Source organism: Grus americana, chromosome 19, assembly GCF_028858705.1.
Source record: "Grus americana isolate bGruAme1 chromosome 19, bGruAme1.mat, whole genome shotgun sequence".
In the NCBI taxonomy this organism is placed as follows: domain Eukaryota; kingdom Metazoa; phylum Chordata; class Aves; order Gruiformes; family Gruidae; genus Grus; species Grus americana.
The window spans coordinates 6,823,617-6,840,414 of record NC_072870.1 but is presented as its reverse complement, the minus strand read 5'-3'; the positions used below and the strand labels follow the sequence as shown (position 1 = coordinate 6,840,414).

At 50.9% G+C, this 16,798-nt stretch overlaps 2 protein-coding genes across 9 annotated transcripts in view; both read left to right on the top strand.

Annotated features, from left to right (window-relative positions):
* The first annotated feature begins 2,138 nt into the window (after positions 1-2,138).
* RAD51D (RAD51 paralog D) lies at positions 2,139-9,861 on the top strand. 5 transcript variants are annotated; one of them, XM_054847947.1, is made up of 11 exons: positions 2,139-2,200; positions 2,559-2,691; positions 3,885-3,946; positions 4,105-4,223; positions 4,962-5,043; positions 5,146-5,280; positions 5,726-5,821; positions 6,008-6,098; positions 6,951-7,021; positions 7,938-8,105; positions 8,810-9,861. In XM_054847947.1, exons 2-11 carry the CDS (start codon positions 2,610-2,612, stop codon positions 8,891-8,893), a joined length of 990 nt encoding a protein of 329 aa, XP_054703922.1. In that variant the 5' UTR covers positions 2,139-2,200; positions 2,559-2,609; the 3' UTR covers positions 8,894-9,861. The 5 variants fall into 5 exon arrangements, with proteins under 5 accessions (XP_054703922.1, XP_054703924.1, XP_054703921.1 ...); XM_054847949.1 differs by having other exon boundaries at positions 8,350-9,861; XM_054847948.1 differs by having other exon boundaries at positions 2,161-2,219; positions 8,350-9,861.
* A 1,340-nt stretch (positions 9,862-11,201) lies between these two features.
* The window catches only part of RFFL (ring finger and FYVE like domain containing E3 ubiquitin protein ligase), a 33,190-nt gene continuing 27,593 nt past the window's right edge, over positions 11,202-16,798 (top strand). For 2 of the 4 annotated variants that reach the window (XM_054847259.1, XM_054847254.1), the window contains exon 1: positions 16,004-16,160. In XM_054847259.1, the coding sequence (XP_054703234.1) occupies positions 16,100-16,160 (61 nt within the window). In that variant the 5' untranslated portion in view covers positions 16,004-16,099. Of the gene's footprint in view, positions 11,369-15,080; positions 15,154-16,003; positions 16,161-16,798 lie in introns of those variants that run through there. The other 2 variants (XM_054847255.1, XM_054847256.1) reach the window with 2 other exon arrangements.

Below are 16,798 nucleotides of genomic sequence, written 5' to 3'. Positions count from 1 at the left end.
CACACTCAGTTCCTTTCTCCGCCTCTATCTTCTGAGTAGGTGGGATAATTTGGGTAGGGGGCTGATGGGTCAGTGGTGGTAGGGACCCTGGCCCAAATTACCTTTCCCCTAGTTTCTCAATACTTCAGTCCTGGTAAATGTTCACTAAATGCCTCAGGAAGATAAGGATGCTCCTGGAGGCATCTAGCGTCCTCCCTTTCTGATAAGTACGTACATGAAGACCTGGAAGTGTCTTGTAGGTCTTCCTTTTCATCGTGATGTGCAACATGTGCTCATCCTACAAATCATTAGCCTTCTACTTACAGTAAACAATGAATAGTTTCTTATCACACCTAAAACAAGTAGGCCTTCGTTACAGGCCTGTCTTTTTGGCTACAGTTTCAGTACTCATGGTGTATATAGCACAGCCTTTCTCAAGTTATCCAGAATAAAGGCTCCATTTTTACAAGCAGCAGCGCTGCAGGTGCTTCAAGTAAACTAAGTTATAAAATAAATTTGTGTTTGATGCTGCTAATGTTGAAGACAGAGCTAAGAGTGACCCGAGCTCTTTGCGGTCTGCATTTTTGGGATGGGGTATGAGTGATTACACCGCACTGGAAGCCCAGGAGTCACCTTATCCCTGGACCTTCCTGCAGCTGGAGCAGATGTGCTAATGCGCTCCGGGCTAGCCCCTGCCCTGGAGGGGCTGCAGGGCGGGCAGCAAGTGCAGGAGGTCCTCTTCAGGCCTCAGCTAAGAAAGCAAAAAAAAGCTTTTCCTGGGGAAATTCAAATCCCAGGCAGCCAGGGAAGAGGACAGCCCCCAGGATGCCCCTGCAGCAAGCTCCTTACGGGGGGCTCTCCCCACCTGCAGGGCAGCAAAGACACCCCCCACCTTAATTTTCCACCCTGCAACCTCAATTGCAAGCACCAGCTGATGAGACTAACCAAACCCTGTCCTGAGATCCCACCTTACCTTGCAGCTTTAAGCCACCTTCTAACCCAGGACCTTGCACAGAGCTGGCAAGGTCCAAGGTGAAATTACCCTCCAGAAAATCTCAGGATGAGCTCCAGCATCTCTAGAGCAACAGCAGGGTTGCAGAAGTAGCTGTGCTCAGCAGCCAGGGCTTCAGATTTTCTCCAACACAGCATTAAAGACCTTCTCCTTGGGGTAAAGCTGCATGCAATCCATTTTAGAGCTGTCCCAAAACCCCTAATGCAAGTTTAGGGCAGTTAAAGTGTTTGTATAGAGCTCAGACTCATCTCTGAAATAGCTTCAGAAGTTATAATTAAAGTTTTTTTCCTGTTCACATCAGCTGCTCTCCCAAGAAGCACTCAGACCCCACCAGCTCTACAGGGAACCATGGGTCTGCCCAGCCACTGCAGCAAGCCCAGCTCTGAGCACAAGCTAGGCTTTTAAAAGTGAAACAAACCCTACCCAGAAACACAGAGAGCTCTGTAAGGAAAGACTAGAGTAGCCTCACCTCTATCTCCTATTTCTTTTGGTCTGTCTCATTTTTTTCAAATTAGCTTCCTTGATTCTTCCCAGCCTTCCCCAGCAGCAACACCCACCCCCAAAACCAGCCAGCCCAGGCTCTGGTTCTGTTATTTATAGAGCCTGGGGGGCTGTGGCATTGCTGGCACCTGTGCTACAGGCATTTAAACCCAGCTGGTGGCTGGGGGGAGTTTGCTATAGGTGAGGGAGGGAAAGGGCACTCCTGTTTCTGCTTCCTCTGCTGCAGCTCCTGAGCAGGCGCTGGCGCTCCCCGGTGTCCGTGCTGGTACAGGGCTGTGCTGCGAGCTGAAAACCCCGCTTTGCTGGGTGCACTTCCAGAAGCACCCTTGGGTGTCAGCAGCTGGAAAGGTTTTTCCTTGCTGGGGCCAGCGAGGAGGGGAGAGGCTCTGGAGGGATGTGTGCAGGCAGAGCCTGGCAGCGCTTCCCAGCAGGCAGGACCTGCAGACCTGTTTAAGCAAACAGGGTCTTTGCTGGGTCCGGTGGGGAACCGGGGCAGGAAAACCCCGTGCAGCCCCTCGCTGGGGAGCGCGGTGGCTGGAGGGGCTGGCGGTTGCCCAGGGGTTTAGATGTGGGGCTGGAGCCGGGCTGTGCAGCCGCTAGATGGGGGTGCAAACATGAGCCCTGCCCGGCTCTTCCGCTGCCTGCAGGAAGCAGGAAGGGGAGCGGGCAGGGGGATGGGGCCAGGGCCCCGGGGCAGCCCGGCTTCAGGTGCCTGGGGGAGCAGGAGGTGCATCTGGGGTGCAAAGGGAGCACAGGGCGGTGAGGATGGGGTGGGAAACTCAGAGCGGGGCTTTCAGTGTTCATGAGGGCGCGTCCGCCCCGAAGGGCTCTGCTGAAGACAGAGTGGGAGCTGCTGGCTGAGCCGCAGCGATGTCCCCTGTGCCAGCCTGCTAGCGGCTGGCTGCAGGATTTGGGGCTGCTTCCCCCTAAAGGGGGACTAAACACTCGCCGTAACCACCCATCCCGGACACAGCCTGGGCAGCATCTCCCCAGGGTGCGTAGCTCCTGGGGCACGCATGATCCGTGTCCGGACGGTGTCAAATCCACTCTCCCATCTCCTCTGCAGGTCTCCTCTCTCCTGGCCCCGTGGTGCTCTGTCCTGGGGGTGGTCAGGGACATGGTGGTCCTGCGGGCTGGGCTCTGTCCTGGTCTCACTGAAGAGATGATCCAGCTTCTCAGGGCGAATGACATCAGGACAGGTAATGGAGTGGCAGGGGGGTCTCAGCTTGGGGAATGCCAGTCCCTGAACGTTTGGGGTGGCACTGTACTCTCCTCCTGTGCAGGACCCATCTGCCGGGCTGGGTGGTCTGGGCTGTGGGGCAACCCCTGGAAAACACCTCCTGCCTTTGTGGCTTTGGCTTGCAGCCTAGAAGCTGCAGCGGGGAGTTTTCTTAAAGCCCCACGGAGGAAAGGAGGATGGCTGCAGGTTACCTGTGATGAGCCTGCTGGGTATCGACTGCAGGAGCTCAGGGGGCTGCAGCTCCAGTACCTGTGCCCACAGCAGCCCGCACCCTGGAAGGGTGGTGGTGTTGCAATGTCCCTCCCGTGTCCTCCTTGCTGGATATGGCCTCCTGGGTGGATATGGTGAGTCAGGACTTCTGCATAGGAGCAGGACAGTTGCAGGACATGGCTAACAGAGGCTCTTTGAGGGATGATCAGTTATGGCTTTTAGAAGGTATTTCAGGAGGGTTTGTGCATTTTTCCTTCTGAAAAAGTCCAAGCTCCTGTCACACTGCACTCTGGGCACCTCCTGCTCTGAGGAGGGGAGGAAAAGACTTCAGGTGGATTCTTTACTGGCTCTGAGAAACTGGATTAGAGCTGACAAAAACACCATTTTATTCTTGTTAAATGGAGTCTGTGAGATCCTGTGGGTGCTGGAGCCATGGATGTTGCAATCCTTGTTTTCCCTATGAGAATTACTTTTTACCTTTTTTTCAACCAATTACATACACATCTGTCTGAAAAAATGAATCTTGGAGTGATTCCTGGGAGCAGACACAGGGTCATTAGTTCTTCTACCTTCTGTCATGCCCAGGGCTGGCGCTTTGGGTCAGCCACTGGCCCCTCCAGGCTTTGGTACACTGGCAGAAGGGGACTCTCTTGGCTGGCCCCAGCTATCCAACGGCCCTGGGCATTTCTTGAGCAAAACAGGGAGAAATTTTCTTGTTTTTCAAGAAACAATTTGTTTTGCAATGGGCAGCAGGGCCATTTCAGAGGAAAAACTCCAATATTGCATTTCCTGGGGCATCCTGTTCACCCACTTGAAGTGCTGGCAGAGGGCACAGATATTTTGCCTGGTGCAGGCAGGTTTTGTCTAAGCTGGTTGATTCTTTGGTGTTCATGGTCTGTCCAGGTTTGGCTTCCAACTGCTTGTCCCTCATGTTATTTGCAGTGGTGGATTTCGTATCATCAGACCTAGAGGATGTTGCCCAGAAGTGTTCTCTGTCTTACAAGGTAAAGGGTGACTCCAAAGTCCTGGTATGTTAGCCAGGGAGCTCAGAGCTGTTCAGCTCATGGCTTGGATGGGCTTCTCTGGGGGGATCTTCTGCAGCGGACATGGGTGGCCCTGGCCTTTGGGGCCACCTGTTTCCAGATGTGTCTCTGCTCACCAGGTGCTGGTTGCAGTGAGACGTGTGCTCCTGGCCCAGTTCTCTGCCTTCCCTGCCAATGGAGCAGACCTCTATGAGGAGCTCAAGAGCTCCACAGCCATCCTGCCCACTGGGAGCCCAAGGTGGGTACATTGCCATGTGAGCCAGCAGGTCTGCCTGGGGCTGGGCTTGCTGCAAAAGATCTTGGCTGCCCAACCCAGGCTTTGAATTTCACTGTGGAGATGCCCTGAGCAGGCTCAGTGGTGTCCAAACCATCCCCAGCAGCTGTTTTAAAAACTTCTAGCCAGAGCTTGGCTCTGCCTTTTGTGAGCAAGAGATGATTATTCTTCATGTCCTGTGGCTGCAAAGCCAGCTGGTCTGTGTCCCTTGAGGGAATGACATTGGTGTTGTCCTTGCAAGAGCCTGCACACCTTTTGGGAAGTGGTTGTGTGTCTCGCTTCTAGACTAGACAACATGCTGCCTCGAGGGCTCCAGAGAGGAGGGTTGTGGATCTGGGAGGACTGTTGAGTGATGATGGTCCAAACTGTTTAGACCAGGCATGGAAATGAGTTACTCTATTGCATGTCCTTACTACTTCTTTTCCCCCATCTCCTCGCTGGGTTGTTACAGTGACTGTGCAGAGAAACCTTGCTCTGAGGACCACAGCTCTACTCCAGCTCAGGACTGTCCTCTTGTGTCCCCCAGACTGCAGATCCACTGTTGCCCACGATGTGGACAGAGCTAGGGATGGGAGGGAAGGAGCGAAGCCTGAGGCACTTCTCTGCATTTGGGAAGGGGTCTCTAGGGACTGCTGCTTCCCGATGCCCCTGCCATTCTGGCGGAAGATGTGTTGCTAATCCCACCTTGTGTTCAACCCGTAGCCTGGACCAGCTGCTGGACTCCGGGCTGTACACGGGGGAAGTGACAGAGCTCATGGGAGCGCCGGGCAGTGGGAAGACGCAGGTGAGTGGGACAGGGGAGGACAGGTAGGGTGCAGATGTCTCCAGGCACGTGAAGCAGAGGGCCCTGGGACAGATGGCTGATGCCCGGTCCCTGCCTCTCCAGGTGTGCCTGGGCATTGCGGGCAGCGTGTCTCTCGGCCTCAAGCAGCACGTCCTGTTTCTTGACTCCACGGGGGGGTTCACCGCCTCCCGTCTCTACCAGATGCTTCGAGCCCGGGCAGAGGACGAGGAAGAACAGGCAAGGTTCCCTGGAGCTGGTCCTGCTGCTGCTCCTCCACTCATGCTAAAACTGCCTTGGCTCTTGCCTGCAGACAGCCCCCAGAGATGGGTTTTCTGTCCAGCTCTGCCTTGGTCCCCGTGGGCTTTTTTGGGTCCAAACTCTTCCTCCCGTGGCCGGGTGGGTGCTGTGCTCGGGGACAGATGCTGCCCTTTGGGTTTGGGGAGGAGGGGAGGGCTTGCTGTAGTTCCTCATGCTTTTGCTCCCTGAGCTCAATCCACATTGCTTCTTCCATCAGTGCAGTGGGGACAACAGTGTTCATGGAGCGGAGGGAAATGTGGAAGAAATAAGGGTCCCTGTCTCTATGGCATGGTATAAAGGCAAAGAGCTGGTAGCAGCTGGGCAGGAGGAATACGGTGGGTCCTGGAGGGGATAAGGCTGTTGTTGATGCTACTTTGTGCCACAGCTGGAGGCTCTGCAGCGGATCCAGGTTGTCCGTGTGTTCGACGTCTATGAAATGCTGAGTGCCTTGCAGGAGCTGCGGGATCGCCTCTCCCAGCAGGTAGGAGCGAGGGTCTGGGCCCCTTTCCCTTCCCCAGAGCTGCAAGGAGGGCAGCGGGGCTTGTGTGCCTGACGAGTGACACCAGATCACCCTGTTGTGGGGACGTTTGAGCTTCTGTGCAGCTCAGGACCTCCAAAATCGCTGGATTTGTTACTATTCCACATGGCACATGGTGCCTCCTTTCAGGTCGTGAGCTCCGCGGGACCTTTCAAGATTGTGGTGATCGACTCGGTCTCGGCTGTGATTTACCCGCTGCTGGGCGGCAAGCAGTCGGAGGGTGAGCTGCTTCGTTAGGATGTGCAATGAGGTTGCAGACCTCTGCTTGTCCTGAGGAGCATCTTCCTCCCATGTTTGCTGTGCCTGGAGCTGGGGCAGGACGGGTGTGGGTGCGACTGTTCCCAGCTTTTCCTTTGCAACTGGATAAAAGGGGAGTCTGTTTGCAGTATTATCGGCAAACATGCAAGCTGGCTGTGGCGGTGCAAGCTCATGCCAGTGGTCTGAAACCCGGCCAGGGGACAAAGGAGGCACTGAACTGTTTGCCCACAGATTAAAACCTCTGCTTACAGTGTCACAGGTATGTGGTGGTTGCTGGCACAGTTTGCAAAGCTCCCCTGCGGCTCTTTCTGCCAGAAAGGACCATAAATCAGGAGTGAGGGGCTTTCTGCTGACTGGGAAGCCAAGGAGGCCCCTCAAACACCTTCCAGAGGGTCTTGCATACCTGGGGGCCAGCCAGTGCTATCACAGGAGGTCCCCTCGCCGCCATGTGCTGTAGGAAATGAAGCTGTGAGCTAGAAAAAAGGCTCCTGTACCTGTTAAATCAATCTGGCCAGCTTTGTCTGGAGCCTCTGGTGCTTTTGTAGGGTTTTTAGGCCTCAGGGCTTCTAAGATGGGAAAGGAGGAGGTGGGACGACTTGGGGATCAGTCTGTCCATGCCACGTCCATTCGGCCAAGGCGCCCTGGAGTGTGCAGCTGCAGTGGGTACATTGGGGTGCTGGTAATGGAAATGGGTTGAAGGTGTCCATGAACACTGGCACTACATCTAGTGCTCATGCAAATCTAGATGCCACCTGCCTCAAGATGCACTTTGGGGGTTGATCCCCCAAACACCCAAATGTTTGTCCTCTTCCAGGTTTGGCCATCATGATGCAGCTGGCCAGGGAGCTGAAGACACTGGCCAGGGAGTTCAGCCTTGCTGTTGTGGTGAGTGTTGCTGTGCCTCGTCCTTTGTGTTCGGTGTGTGCGATGCCAAGGAGCCCTGCAGAGGCTTTGGAGCCACCGAGAAGGGGGACCCTACTCCCAGCTGAGCAGGAGGACACGGTGCTCTGCTCCCCGATGTAGTTCTGCTTCTCCCCAGCCCACAGATGTCTTGTTCCAGCAAGTGTGGAGCAAGAACAGGGCTGATTTGCTGCCTGCTTTTATTGCTGTCCTCAGCAAACAAGGCATTCACTTGATTGAGCAAGGTAGAGTTAAGTACAGATGGATTGAAAGGTTGTATGTATTTATTTTTGATATAACACCGTTTAAAAGGCTGGCCAGTTTACTAAGTAACCTCTTGCTTAGTTACCTTGGAGGAACTGCAGGGCATTGCATCACCCAGAAGGAGCTGGGGACTGGAGGGGGCTCTGCTCTAGTCTTCCCCAGCTCTTGGCCAAGTAATTAAGTTTGCTTCAATGCGTCCAAACAGGTTGCTGGGACCACAGTTAATTAATGTGTTTGAATTGGGAAGGCCATGACAGAAAATGGTGGTGGTCTGAACCTGGCACTGGAAGGTGTCGAGACACTCCTGCCCTTTGCTCTGATGAGCGATAAAGTGACAAGGACAGGGTGCCTGGGAGGATGCTTGGAGGCTCCACGTTAAACTTTGCAGGTGGCTTCAGCACCAGGAGTCACTGCAGCTTGCAGGTACCAGCGAGCTTCTACCCAAGTACATACCTGGGACTGTCGCGTGGGCTACATTTAGAGGGGATGGCATGGGTGTGCCAGGAAGGAGGACTTGGAGAAGAAAAAAACTTCACAGAAGTAGCAGATTTGCCGTTATCTCCTGGTGATCTCTGGTGTTTCATTACACGAGTGGCACTGCTTTTCCTGGACACCGATAAGCCTGTTTGTGCTGCAGGTGACTAACCAGGTGACAAGGGACAGCAGCACCGGTCCACTGAAGCCAGCCCTCGGCCGTTCCTGGAGCTTCGTGCCCAGCACCCGGGTGTTGCTGGAGAGCAAAGAAGCCGCCTGGGAGAAAGCCACCACGCAGCGCATCGCTTCCTTGGCAAAGTCACCCCGGCAGGTCAGGCTCCCCAGACCGGTCCCTCTGGTCATGGATAAGCAGCTGTGCGACTTGGAGCTGGCTTCGGAGCAGAGGGAGGGTCCTGGGGGTAGGGCAGGATCAGGCCTCACTGGGTGACCCACGGCAACGGGAGAGGAGCAAATGCAGCCTGGTTGTGTGCTATGGAAGAGAAGAGCATCTGTTCTCAACAGCCCGAGCTTGTATTCGTAGGCATGTTAAATGAGTGGCACCACCTCCAATCCAGGTCACCGTGTTCCTCGTGCTTGTCTCACTCTCCTGATTGCGTATGGGCAGAGAGGATCCTGCGGAGCTGGCTCTGACACCTGCAGAGGTGACTTCAGCTTGAATCCTGCCTACGTACGGGGCAGCACTGCCTCAGCCTCCTGGCTCCCAACCCACTCTGTGGCCTGATCCATGTGGGTTTGGATGCGGTGGTGTGCTGGGCAGCAAAACGCAGCCTGGATGTGCTAAATAACGGTGTGTCTGGGGGTATCTTGGAGCAAGGTGTTCCTTACTAAAATGTATTCTCTATTTGTATCTCTGTTCAGCAGATCCAGTTAAAATGAGGGCATCAGCAGACAGTAGTCCTCAAGGGGATGTAATTGGGGATTTTTGGCTCTGGGGCAGGTGATGGAGCAATGTGCAGGTTTGCTCGTGGAGTCCCAGCAATGTGAGATTAAGCTCCTCTCTGTTTCCCCTTGCAGCCAACAGGGATACAGGTGGAGCTGGATATTGGAAATGGTGATGTGCAGGAGCCCAGCCCAGCAACACCCACACAGGGGCTGTGACACAGGCGGAAAAGCAAATGTCAAGGTGCAAAAAAAAAAAAAAAAAAGAGAAGCACACTGAAAGTTTTACAGACTGCCTCTGAGTCCTGCAGTCCTGGGAGGGACCAACATGCAGAAGCTTTTGTTCTGTGCTGGGGAGAAAATGTTCCCCGGAGATCTCCTTGCCTCAGCAGACGCAGCCCATTGTGGCTGGGCTGTGTGGGCAGCACGACAACCAGATCCTCTCCTCTGCTGCAGGCTTGGCTTCAGCCAGCAGAGCCAGCCCTGTCCTAAGGTGGTGGCTTGGGACCAGCTGGCATGGCCCTGCACAAACCCGTAGATCCTCGTGGTGGTTTTGTTCCCCCTATAACTTGCTGCCCTCTGGTCCTGGAGCAGCCCACAGTCATCTGGGTTTGGAGATAAAACAAAGATGTTGCACACTGCTGTGGTTGTTGAGAGCTGGAATTCAATTAATGGTGACTGCTGTGAACTTAATTAAAATTTTGAGGTTTAGTCCCTAGCAGGAGTGGGGTGGGACAGGCTGTTGATGAGTGACAGAACTGGATGCTTGATCTGATCTTCTCCCCAGAGTAACCCCCAGCCCCCCAGGGAGCTGCTGGTATTTTTGGGGCACTGCTGTGCTGCATGAAGAATTGCTGTTAACTGATGGAGGCTATGATCTGGATCAGCTGGGGTGGATGAGTCCTGACTGATACCAGCTGGCCCTGCCTGATGCTCAAGGACCTGCTTAATTGCATGTGGTGAAGTTTAAAATAATCTCTCCTTGCTCCAGTGCTTTCCAGCTGCTCTCGCCTGCTCTGGGCAACCTCCTGGGTTGCCCCAGGGATTGCAGCCTGGCTGGAGTGAGGAGGAGAATTTTCCTGCCTGTTGGAGGCTGGTGCTGATGTGGCTGGTCCTTACAAGCAGACCATTTAGCTTATGTCTCTTAAAGCTGTGAATAAAGAGCTGGTACACACAATTTTCATCAAAACTGTGCGCTACTATTTTCTCTCTCTCTGCCTGAGGTTCTGTAGGGGAAGCAAAGCTCGAGCAGGGGAAAAGCCAGAGAGAAACCTCTTTTAGTTATATTTGAACCAAGGGGGCTTTCTCACTGTCTGCTTCCCCTAACCAGTAGGAGGATGAGAAGAGGAACAGCCTGCTTTGAACCCTGCGCCAGGCTCCGCGTGAGACCAGCCATGTGCCCAGCACGCATCTTCACCATGGCAGCAGAGCACCGCTCTTGCACTTAGTCACTGGGGAGCAGTCATGGGACGGTGATTCAACGGGGATGGTGCCAGTCGGTCAGGAAGAGACTGGGAAAGGTGATGACACGTGGGCTGTGCTCCTCCAAAGCTAACCGTCCCCGGCTTTTGGGCATAGCTATGACTGGGGGGGATTTTCTCTCTCTGGCAATCAGTTGATTGCAGCTGCAGGAGTTTTCTGCCCTTTTGGGAAACAGCTGGATAGGTCGGGGAGGACGGTGTGGTTATGGGGCACAACTGAGCTTCTGGTGGCAGCTCCTCCGCTCCCGGGTTCACTGCTGAGGTAGGCAGCGTGTGTGCAAGGTGATGGCGATGTCCTGAATTTCTGGGTGCGTTGCTGCAGGGAAGGCATCGCTGGGGGTGCTGGTTATTGCTCGGTGCGGGGGCAGGAGAAGGGTTCAGGAATCTATTACCCGATCTGGAAAAACTTGACTCCTTACTCAAGCTGATTTGCCCTAAATTTGCTTAGTAAAATTAGGCTGAGAAGAGTTGGTGACCTAAATAGCCTTTCTCCTCCATGCTCAGAGAGGCATTTCTGCAACCCTGTAAGATGGGGCCTGGCGGTGCCAGTGTGCATGGGACGTCTCCTCTCCCTGCTCCTTCGCCTTGCCTAAATCAGCTGCAAAACTGCGGGAAAGGCCTGGAGCAGGGTGATAAAACCTGTCCAAGGGCAGACAGGGCACCCCTTGCCCTGAGTAGTGGGGAAGCCTTTTGGCACTGGTGGCCTGCTTGCCCTTGGTGTGTATAAAATACGTATAGAAGCGTGTGTTTATATGTATTGTGTGCATATGTGTATGTATGGGTGTGTGTATATGGCTGTGTGCGTGTATATACATATGGGTGTACCTGTATGTATATGTATGCTCCCCGTGCAATGCCGCTAAGCCCCGTGCACGCAGCAGGAACCCCTCTGAAGCACAGGGGACCCCCCAGCTCCCCTACCCCCCCCCCCTCCGCTGCCCAGACCGGGTCTCGAACCCGTGGACCTCGGAGCCGCCGCTGCCCTCTCGGCCTACTGAGGGCGCCAGAGAAGCTGCCGCGCCGCCAGGGGCGGGCCGCCCGGTGCTGTCTAGCTCGCTGCTCTATGGCCGCCGCTCTGGCCGGTCTCTCTGTGGCTGGCCGCCGCCGCGGTGGGCAGTTGCCATAGCGCCGCCGCCGCCGGGCTGAGCGGAGGGCTTGGGGCCCACCCGCAGCCCGGCCGCCCTCTCTGGGACGGGGCTGCCCAAGGAGACAGGTGAGGGGGTTGGGGTGCTGTCAGTGTTTGGGGGGGCTGCCAGGGCTTGGTGGGGTGGGGCGGTGGTGGGGGCTGTCAGGTTGGGGGGGGGGGTGAGGCCTTCGAGGGGGCTGCCAGGGTTTGGGGGTGGGGGGGTGGGGGGGGCAGTGAGGGGGTTGCCAGGTCTTGGGGAGTGTGAGGCAGGGAGGGGGCTGCCAGGGTTTGGGAGGTGTGAGGCAGTGAGAGGGCTGCCAGGGTTTGGGGGGTGTGAGGCAGCAGAGGTGCTGCCAGAGTAGGGGGGGTGGGATGTGGTAAGGGGGGGCCGGTAAATGTGGAGACCATGAGGCAGTGGAGTGGCGGCTGTGGGGTAGGGGAACGGCTGTGGATTGGGGGTGGTGTTAAGTACGGGGGAATATGGGGCGGTAATGGGCTGCCAGGGCCTGGGGGGCTTGGGGCAGGAAGAATGGGGCTGCTCAGACCGGGGCAGGCGGGGGGACAGGGAGAGGCTGGAAGGGGGTTCTGAGCACCTGGAGTTTAGTTTTGGGGAGATGCAGTGAAGGGGCTCCTTCACGGGGAGCGCTTGCAGGGTTTCCCTAACCAGGGCGGGTGGGACTTGGGTACGGGCTCTTCTCTCTTGTTGAGGAAGTGGTGTTCAGAAGCTCTTTCCTTTTCTGAGTTATGCTCTCAAAGGTGCTCTGAGGTTTAATAGGTTATTCTGCTCAAAATGCTGTGAGAAATGAGGAATTCTTGATAAGTGCCAGCCTTCAGTACAGCTCTTTGCTTAAATTGTTGTCTCTGCATTTTATTGTGTCCAGGGTACTCATTTATTTCGTATGGTGGCAGTGTACTAGGGCGATGCTTCCTTGGTGACAAGAACCCAAGTTACTTTCTTAATGAGGAGCTCTGCCCTGCTTCTGCTCAAAATCGGGGGTGTACAGCAAGCTATGCAAGTTCTTCCTTTGCCACAGAAGGCAAAAGGAGTTCAGAAAATAAAAGTACTCAACTGTTCTTCAGAACAGTTTGTTCCTGTAAACTGGTCAAGGTGTTTCCTGTGGAGAAAGTGTTGACGTATCATCAAATTAGTTTCTTACTGGTATTTCAGCATGTGATTGCAGGTAAATAAATGTAAACTCTCTGCAGTGTGAGCATGCACGCAGCCCAGTCTGAGCCTTTACAGATCAGGGACTTGGCAAAACAGCTAAGGATGAATGCGCTCAATGTTATGACCGTATGATAAATAAGCTGTCGCACTTGATAGCCTCACATGTTTTCAAACACTGCAAGGATGGCCAGGCTTACTTAGATACTGTAGAGATAAGTATAATATTAAAGTGTAGATAGGAATGTTTTAGTTTTATGGTTCTTTGATTAAGATATGTTCAGGGTAATGTTTAATTTGCTGAGACATAAAAAGGTTTTGTTTATGTGTTTTGTTTGAGCTCACTTCCTCTTCTCTGACACAGAACATATCTTCTGTGGGTAGCACAGGAGGACTTGGATGTTGGTTTTTGAGAACTGTTTCATGGCAGTGTAGGAACCCAGTTATAGGATTGGTAAAGAACTTAGCGGATTTACAAAATGTTTTTTTAGTTCTCCATTTCATTAGGATGGGAAATGACAAGTGCGTTATAAGTTGACATTTTTTGTTTGTTTACAATGTAGTAGGTTGTATTTCAAAACTTTGAAGCTCAGATTTTAAGATAAATGATCATTAAGGTAGAAACATGATTACATGAAACAACCAACCAACAAGAGTATTTACCCTTTGTCATCTCTTCCACTGCTACCTTGTTTTTTCCAGAGCCGAGAAGTGGGACACAAAGCTGTGAGCTTTAAATGTTGTTTCTTATGAATTCCAGATCCTTGCATTTACCTACCGCCACCCATCCAATAGTGGTATCTCCTTAACACATTTTGTGTTCACAGTGATGGGAGGAAATCTTGTATTCATTCTTTGTAAACATAATTGCTTTTGGTAGAACAATTGAGTCTAATGAGACAAAACAATTTACTTAGGCTGTTGTCATTTTCCATTATGGGCAATTCTCTCTGCTCGTGGGAATCCTGGTGCAGAGTTACCTGGCTACAGCACTCTGTGGTTTGCATGTCCCCTCAGCTGGTAGCAATTGAATTTTTAATTAAAAGCTGATTGCCTTGACATTAGTGTTCATGGGTTAATGCTTAATTGCTCAAGTTTTTGCTGAATTGAGTTAGTTTTAAAGCCATCATTTAAATATTTCGTTTAATTGTAGGGTAGAAAAAGTAGGCTGACTTTCAGTGAGGCTTAGTCTTTCTCATTGGCAGGTACGTGTGATTGGGCTCTTAGGAGTCAAATTAAAATAAGAGCCGAATGCAATACTCTGCAATGAGGGTACAAAGGAATAATATATATGAATTATATTTTGGGGTTGGTGGTCGCTTGTTGAGTTTATGACAGAAATTGATCTTCTTTTCTTCAGGCCTTCATTTTTCTCTTTATTGTAGTTGACTTCAGTATAGTTTTGTGTTGGTTTGTTTCTTGATTTTGTTTTTGGTTTGTTTGTTTTTTTAAATTGTGTAATTTTCACTTGTTATGCAACTTTGTACCATGATTTGTTGTTTATAACAACTTAGATTGTAAACTCTTCAATCAGGTTGGAGCACAATTTGAGTTGAATCACCTGTGCTATATATAGAAGGGTTATTAAAACTTATGCTTTAGACTTTGAACCAGCTTTTGCATGGTGGAAGGGTGGAAGCAGGTTTTCATGCAGTGATCTGCTGTGGTGTTCTTATATCAGCGTGCCTGCCTCTGACTCACCTAGATCTGCATTGGAGGCAGGCTATAGAGCTAGACAGGCGGCGTGTCTGACCCGGTACTGCAGCTTTGTGTCCTCACATCTAGCCAGGCAAAATGCTGTCTTCATCTAGCGCGTGTTGGTTTCACTGTGATACATGTAGGAAAAATTGTGTTTAATTAGGTTTAGGCTGCCTTCCCATCCCTTATAGAAAGAGTGCATTTTCATATGTACGTAGGATATCTCAGAGCGTCTCTTCTCTAAAGCCTTTGACTAGTCCTGAGGGATACAGAGCCTGATCCAAAGATAAGAAATTAGACAGTACGTTGAACCAAGTATTTGGTTCTTAATAAAACACTTTGCTGGCAGAAGGATAACGTGAGATGCAGATAACTGTGTGCACATGTCCCTTTTTTGGACACAGCTATGTGTGAACTGCTGCTGACCAGGGAAAGAGGACCTATTGGTATGTGGTAGTAAAAACTGAGGGAACTCAGTACTTCTCTGTAGTCTGAGCTCTGACTACAAGCATAGCATGGCTTTAAATTACCTGAATATTGCTAGCAGTCTGGTGTGGGCTAAATACTCGAGCATTGATCTAACTTCTCAGGAAGTGTTACAGTCAATGCTGTGGTAAAGACTGCGCTGCTGTGATGACGCTGATCTGCCTGTGCTTTGTCCTCTGCGCTTAAATGTGTTCACGTGGTGCAAATGTTTCTCCAGCCCTCCCCGATCGCCCACTTCCATTGCGAAACCCCAGCCAGTCTCCTGTTCCCCAAAGTAATTCCAGTCATTAGTCTTGATGCATCTCCCCATATCAAGCTTGTTTTCCTCCACTTCCCAGGGACGGTCATTACAAGAAACCAGAAATTAGTACTTTGAACTTGCACCAAGTGGCGTTGAGGGAGCACGGAACACTTTGCAGAGATGAATTAAGTGTAATCTCTGTTTCACAGGTGGGGAGAATCGCATCACTGCTGAATTGATGTCAGAACTTGTCTGCATGCCAAGTCTTCTAACCACCTGATGGTATGTCCCTCCAAAGTCGATTATTCAATCTTCAAAGAACATTGCAAGGTTGAAAAGTTACAGTTTTCTTTAAGAAACAGAGTATGACTGTCAGATCAAGAATTCAAATTCTGTATTAGTTTCTCCTGTCTTTCTCAGCCAGTTTCCTCAGAACTGAGAGATGGTTTATTGTAACCTCGGAAAGCCCTTTTCGGCTTTTAAAATTTATGTTCCCATAAGGGACTTTCTTTAAAAAGAACTGTTGCTTTCTGAGATGCCGTTTATTCTTCTCAGTGTCTGTAAAATCGATGAATTCTTCACATTAATTGCTCTTGAGGTTTTCACTTTTCTGTAAAATACTAATTAGGCTTCTTTCTCTAATGATCTCTGGCTTTTCTGCCAAATAGCCTTGGAATAGGAATTTCCACATTGTATTTCAGTGTAGTCTAAAATATTAATTTATCAGCTTTTTTTATGCTGCCATCTTTTTATTTATATTCAGAAGGTTGTGGGATATGCTTATAAGAATATATTTAAGCAGCACATGCTTTGAATCTTTTAGTTTAGCCTCTAGACTGATGTTAAGTGAGATTTTTAAACAGGCAAATTTAAAATACTCTCTTTTGGGAGTAGCTTGTTGCATAGTAACCTCTACTGCAGAAGGATAGTTCCTTTGGGCATTGTATATTCTATATATACACATGGATAATTTCAAATTGCAATGTCACAAGCAGCATTATTGAATCAATGCCACTTACTGCGTGCATGAGGTTATATTGGCTTGGCTTGCTCCCCAAATGAGTCAGAAACCATAATATTGCATCCCGTGGAAGTCCAGACTGAAACTATGTGATGCCACTTTTTGTTGATGTCAAAATACCCTGCTCGGAAAGCAACTGCTACTGCCGTCAGTGAATGACTTCCAGGTTTCATTCACCCAGCTACTCTGGGTGTTAGAATCACTCACATGAATAATTTCTCCCATCTTGTGTTTGAGGACATACTCCACGAGGTTGCATCGTGCATTGGTAAGTTTTCTTCTCTGAACATGTTGGTGCTGCTTAGGACTTTGCCTGAGCCACAGTTATTTGGAAAACTGCTGAGCGGTGGTGTTCCCAGGATGGGAGGGTCAGTGAGCAGCAAGTTAATGCTCTGCTGTATTTTGGTGTTAGAATAATCACAGCTGGGTTGGAACCGCAACTGGTACTGCCGCTCTGTTGCAGTGAGGAATCCCTTCTCTATAGAATTGCCTTTCAATTGGTTTTATACATATCTTAAAAGGGAGCTTTTACTTGTCTGGTAGAATAATTTTCTTTATAGATACTTGGATTTCATAATTTGGAGCACAAACAGGCTCACAGTTTCCTGAACAGGTTTTTAAAATGACTAATTGTTAAAAGAAGGGAAATGTTTCTCTGTTTAGATTAACAAAATAACTTACTTGAATACTTGAACCTCTTTCCTATATATGCCATGTATTCTGGGCTAGCAGCAGAGACGGATAAAATGTCAAGCTTGATAGATTGTTGGAGCTGTTTTTTGGTAGTTAAACAATAATGAAACTGTTATATGCTTGCAGGGAAACACTGCTCTCTGTGTGTGGACTTTGTCCTGGAGAAAGTTTCAATTGTTCCAAAGAAGGGCGATTTCTAAAATGCAGCTTCTG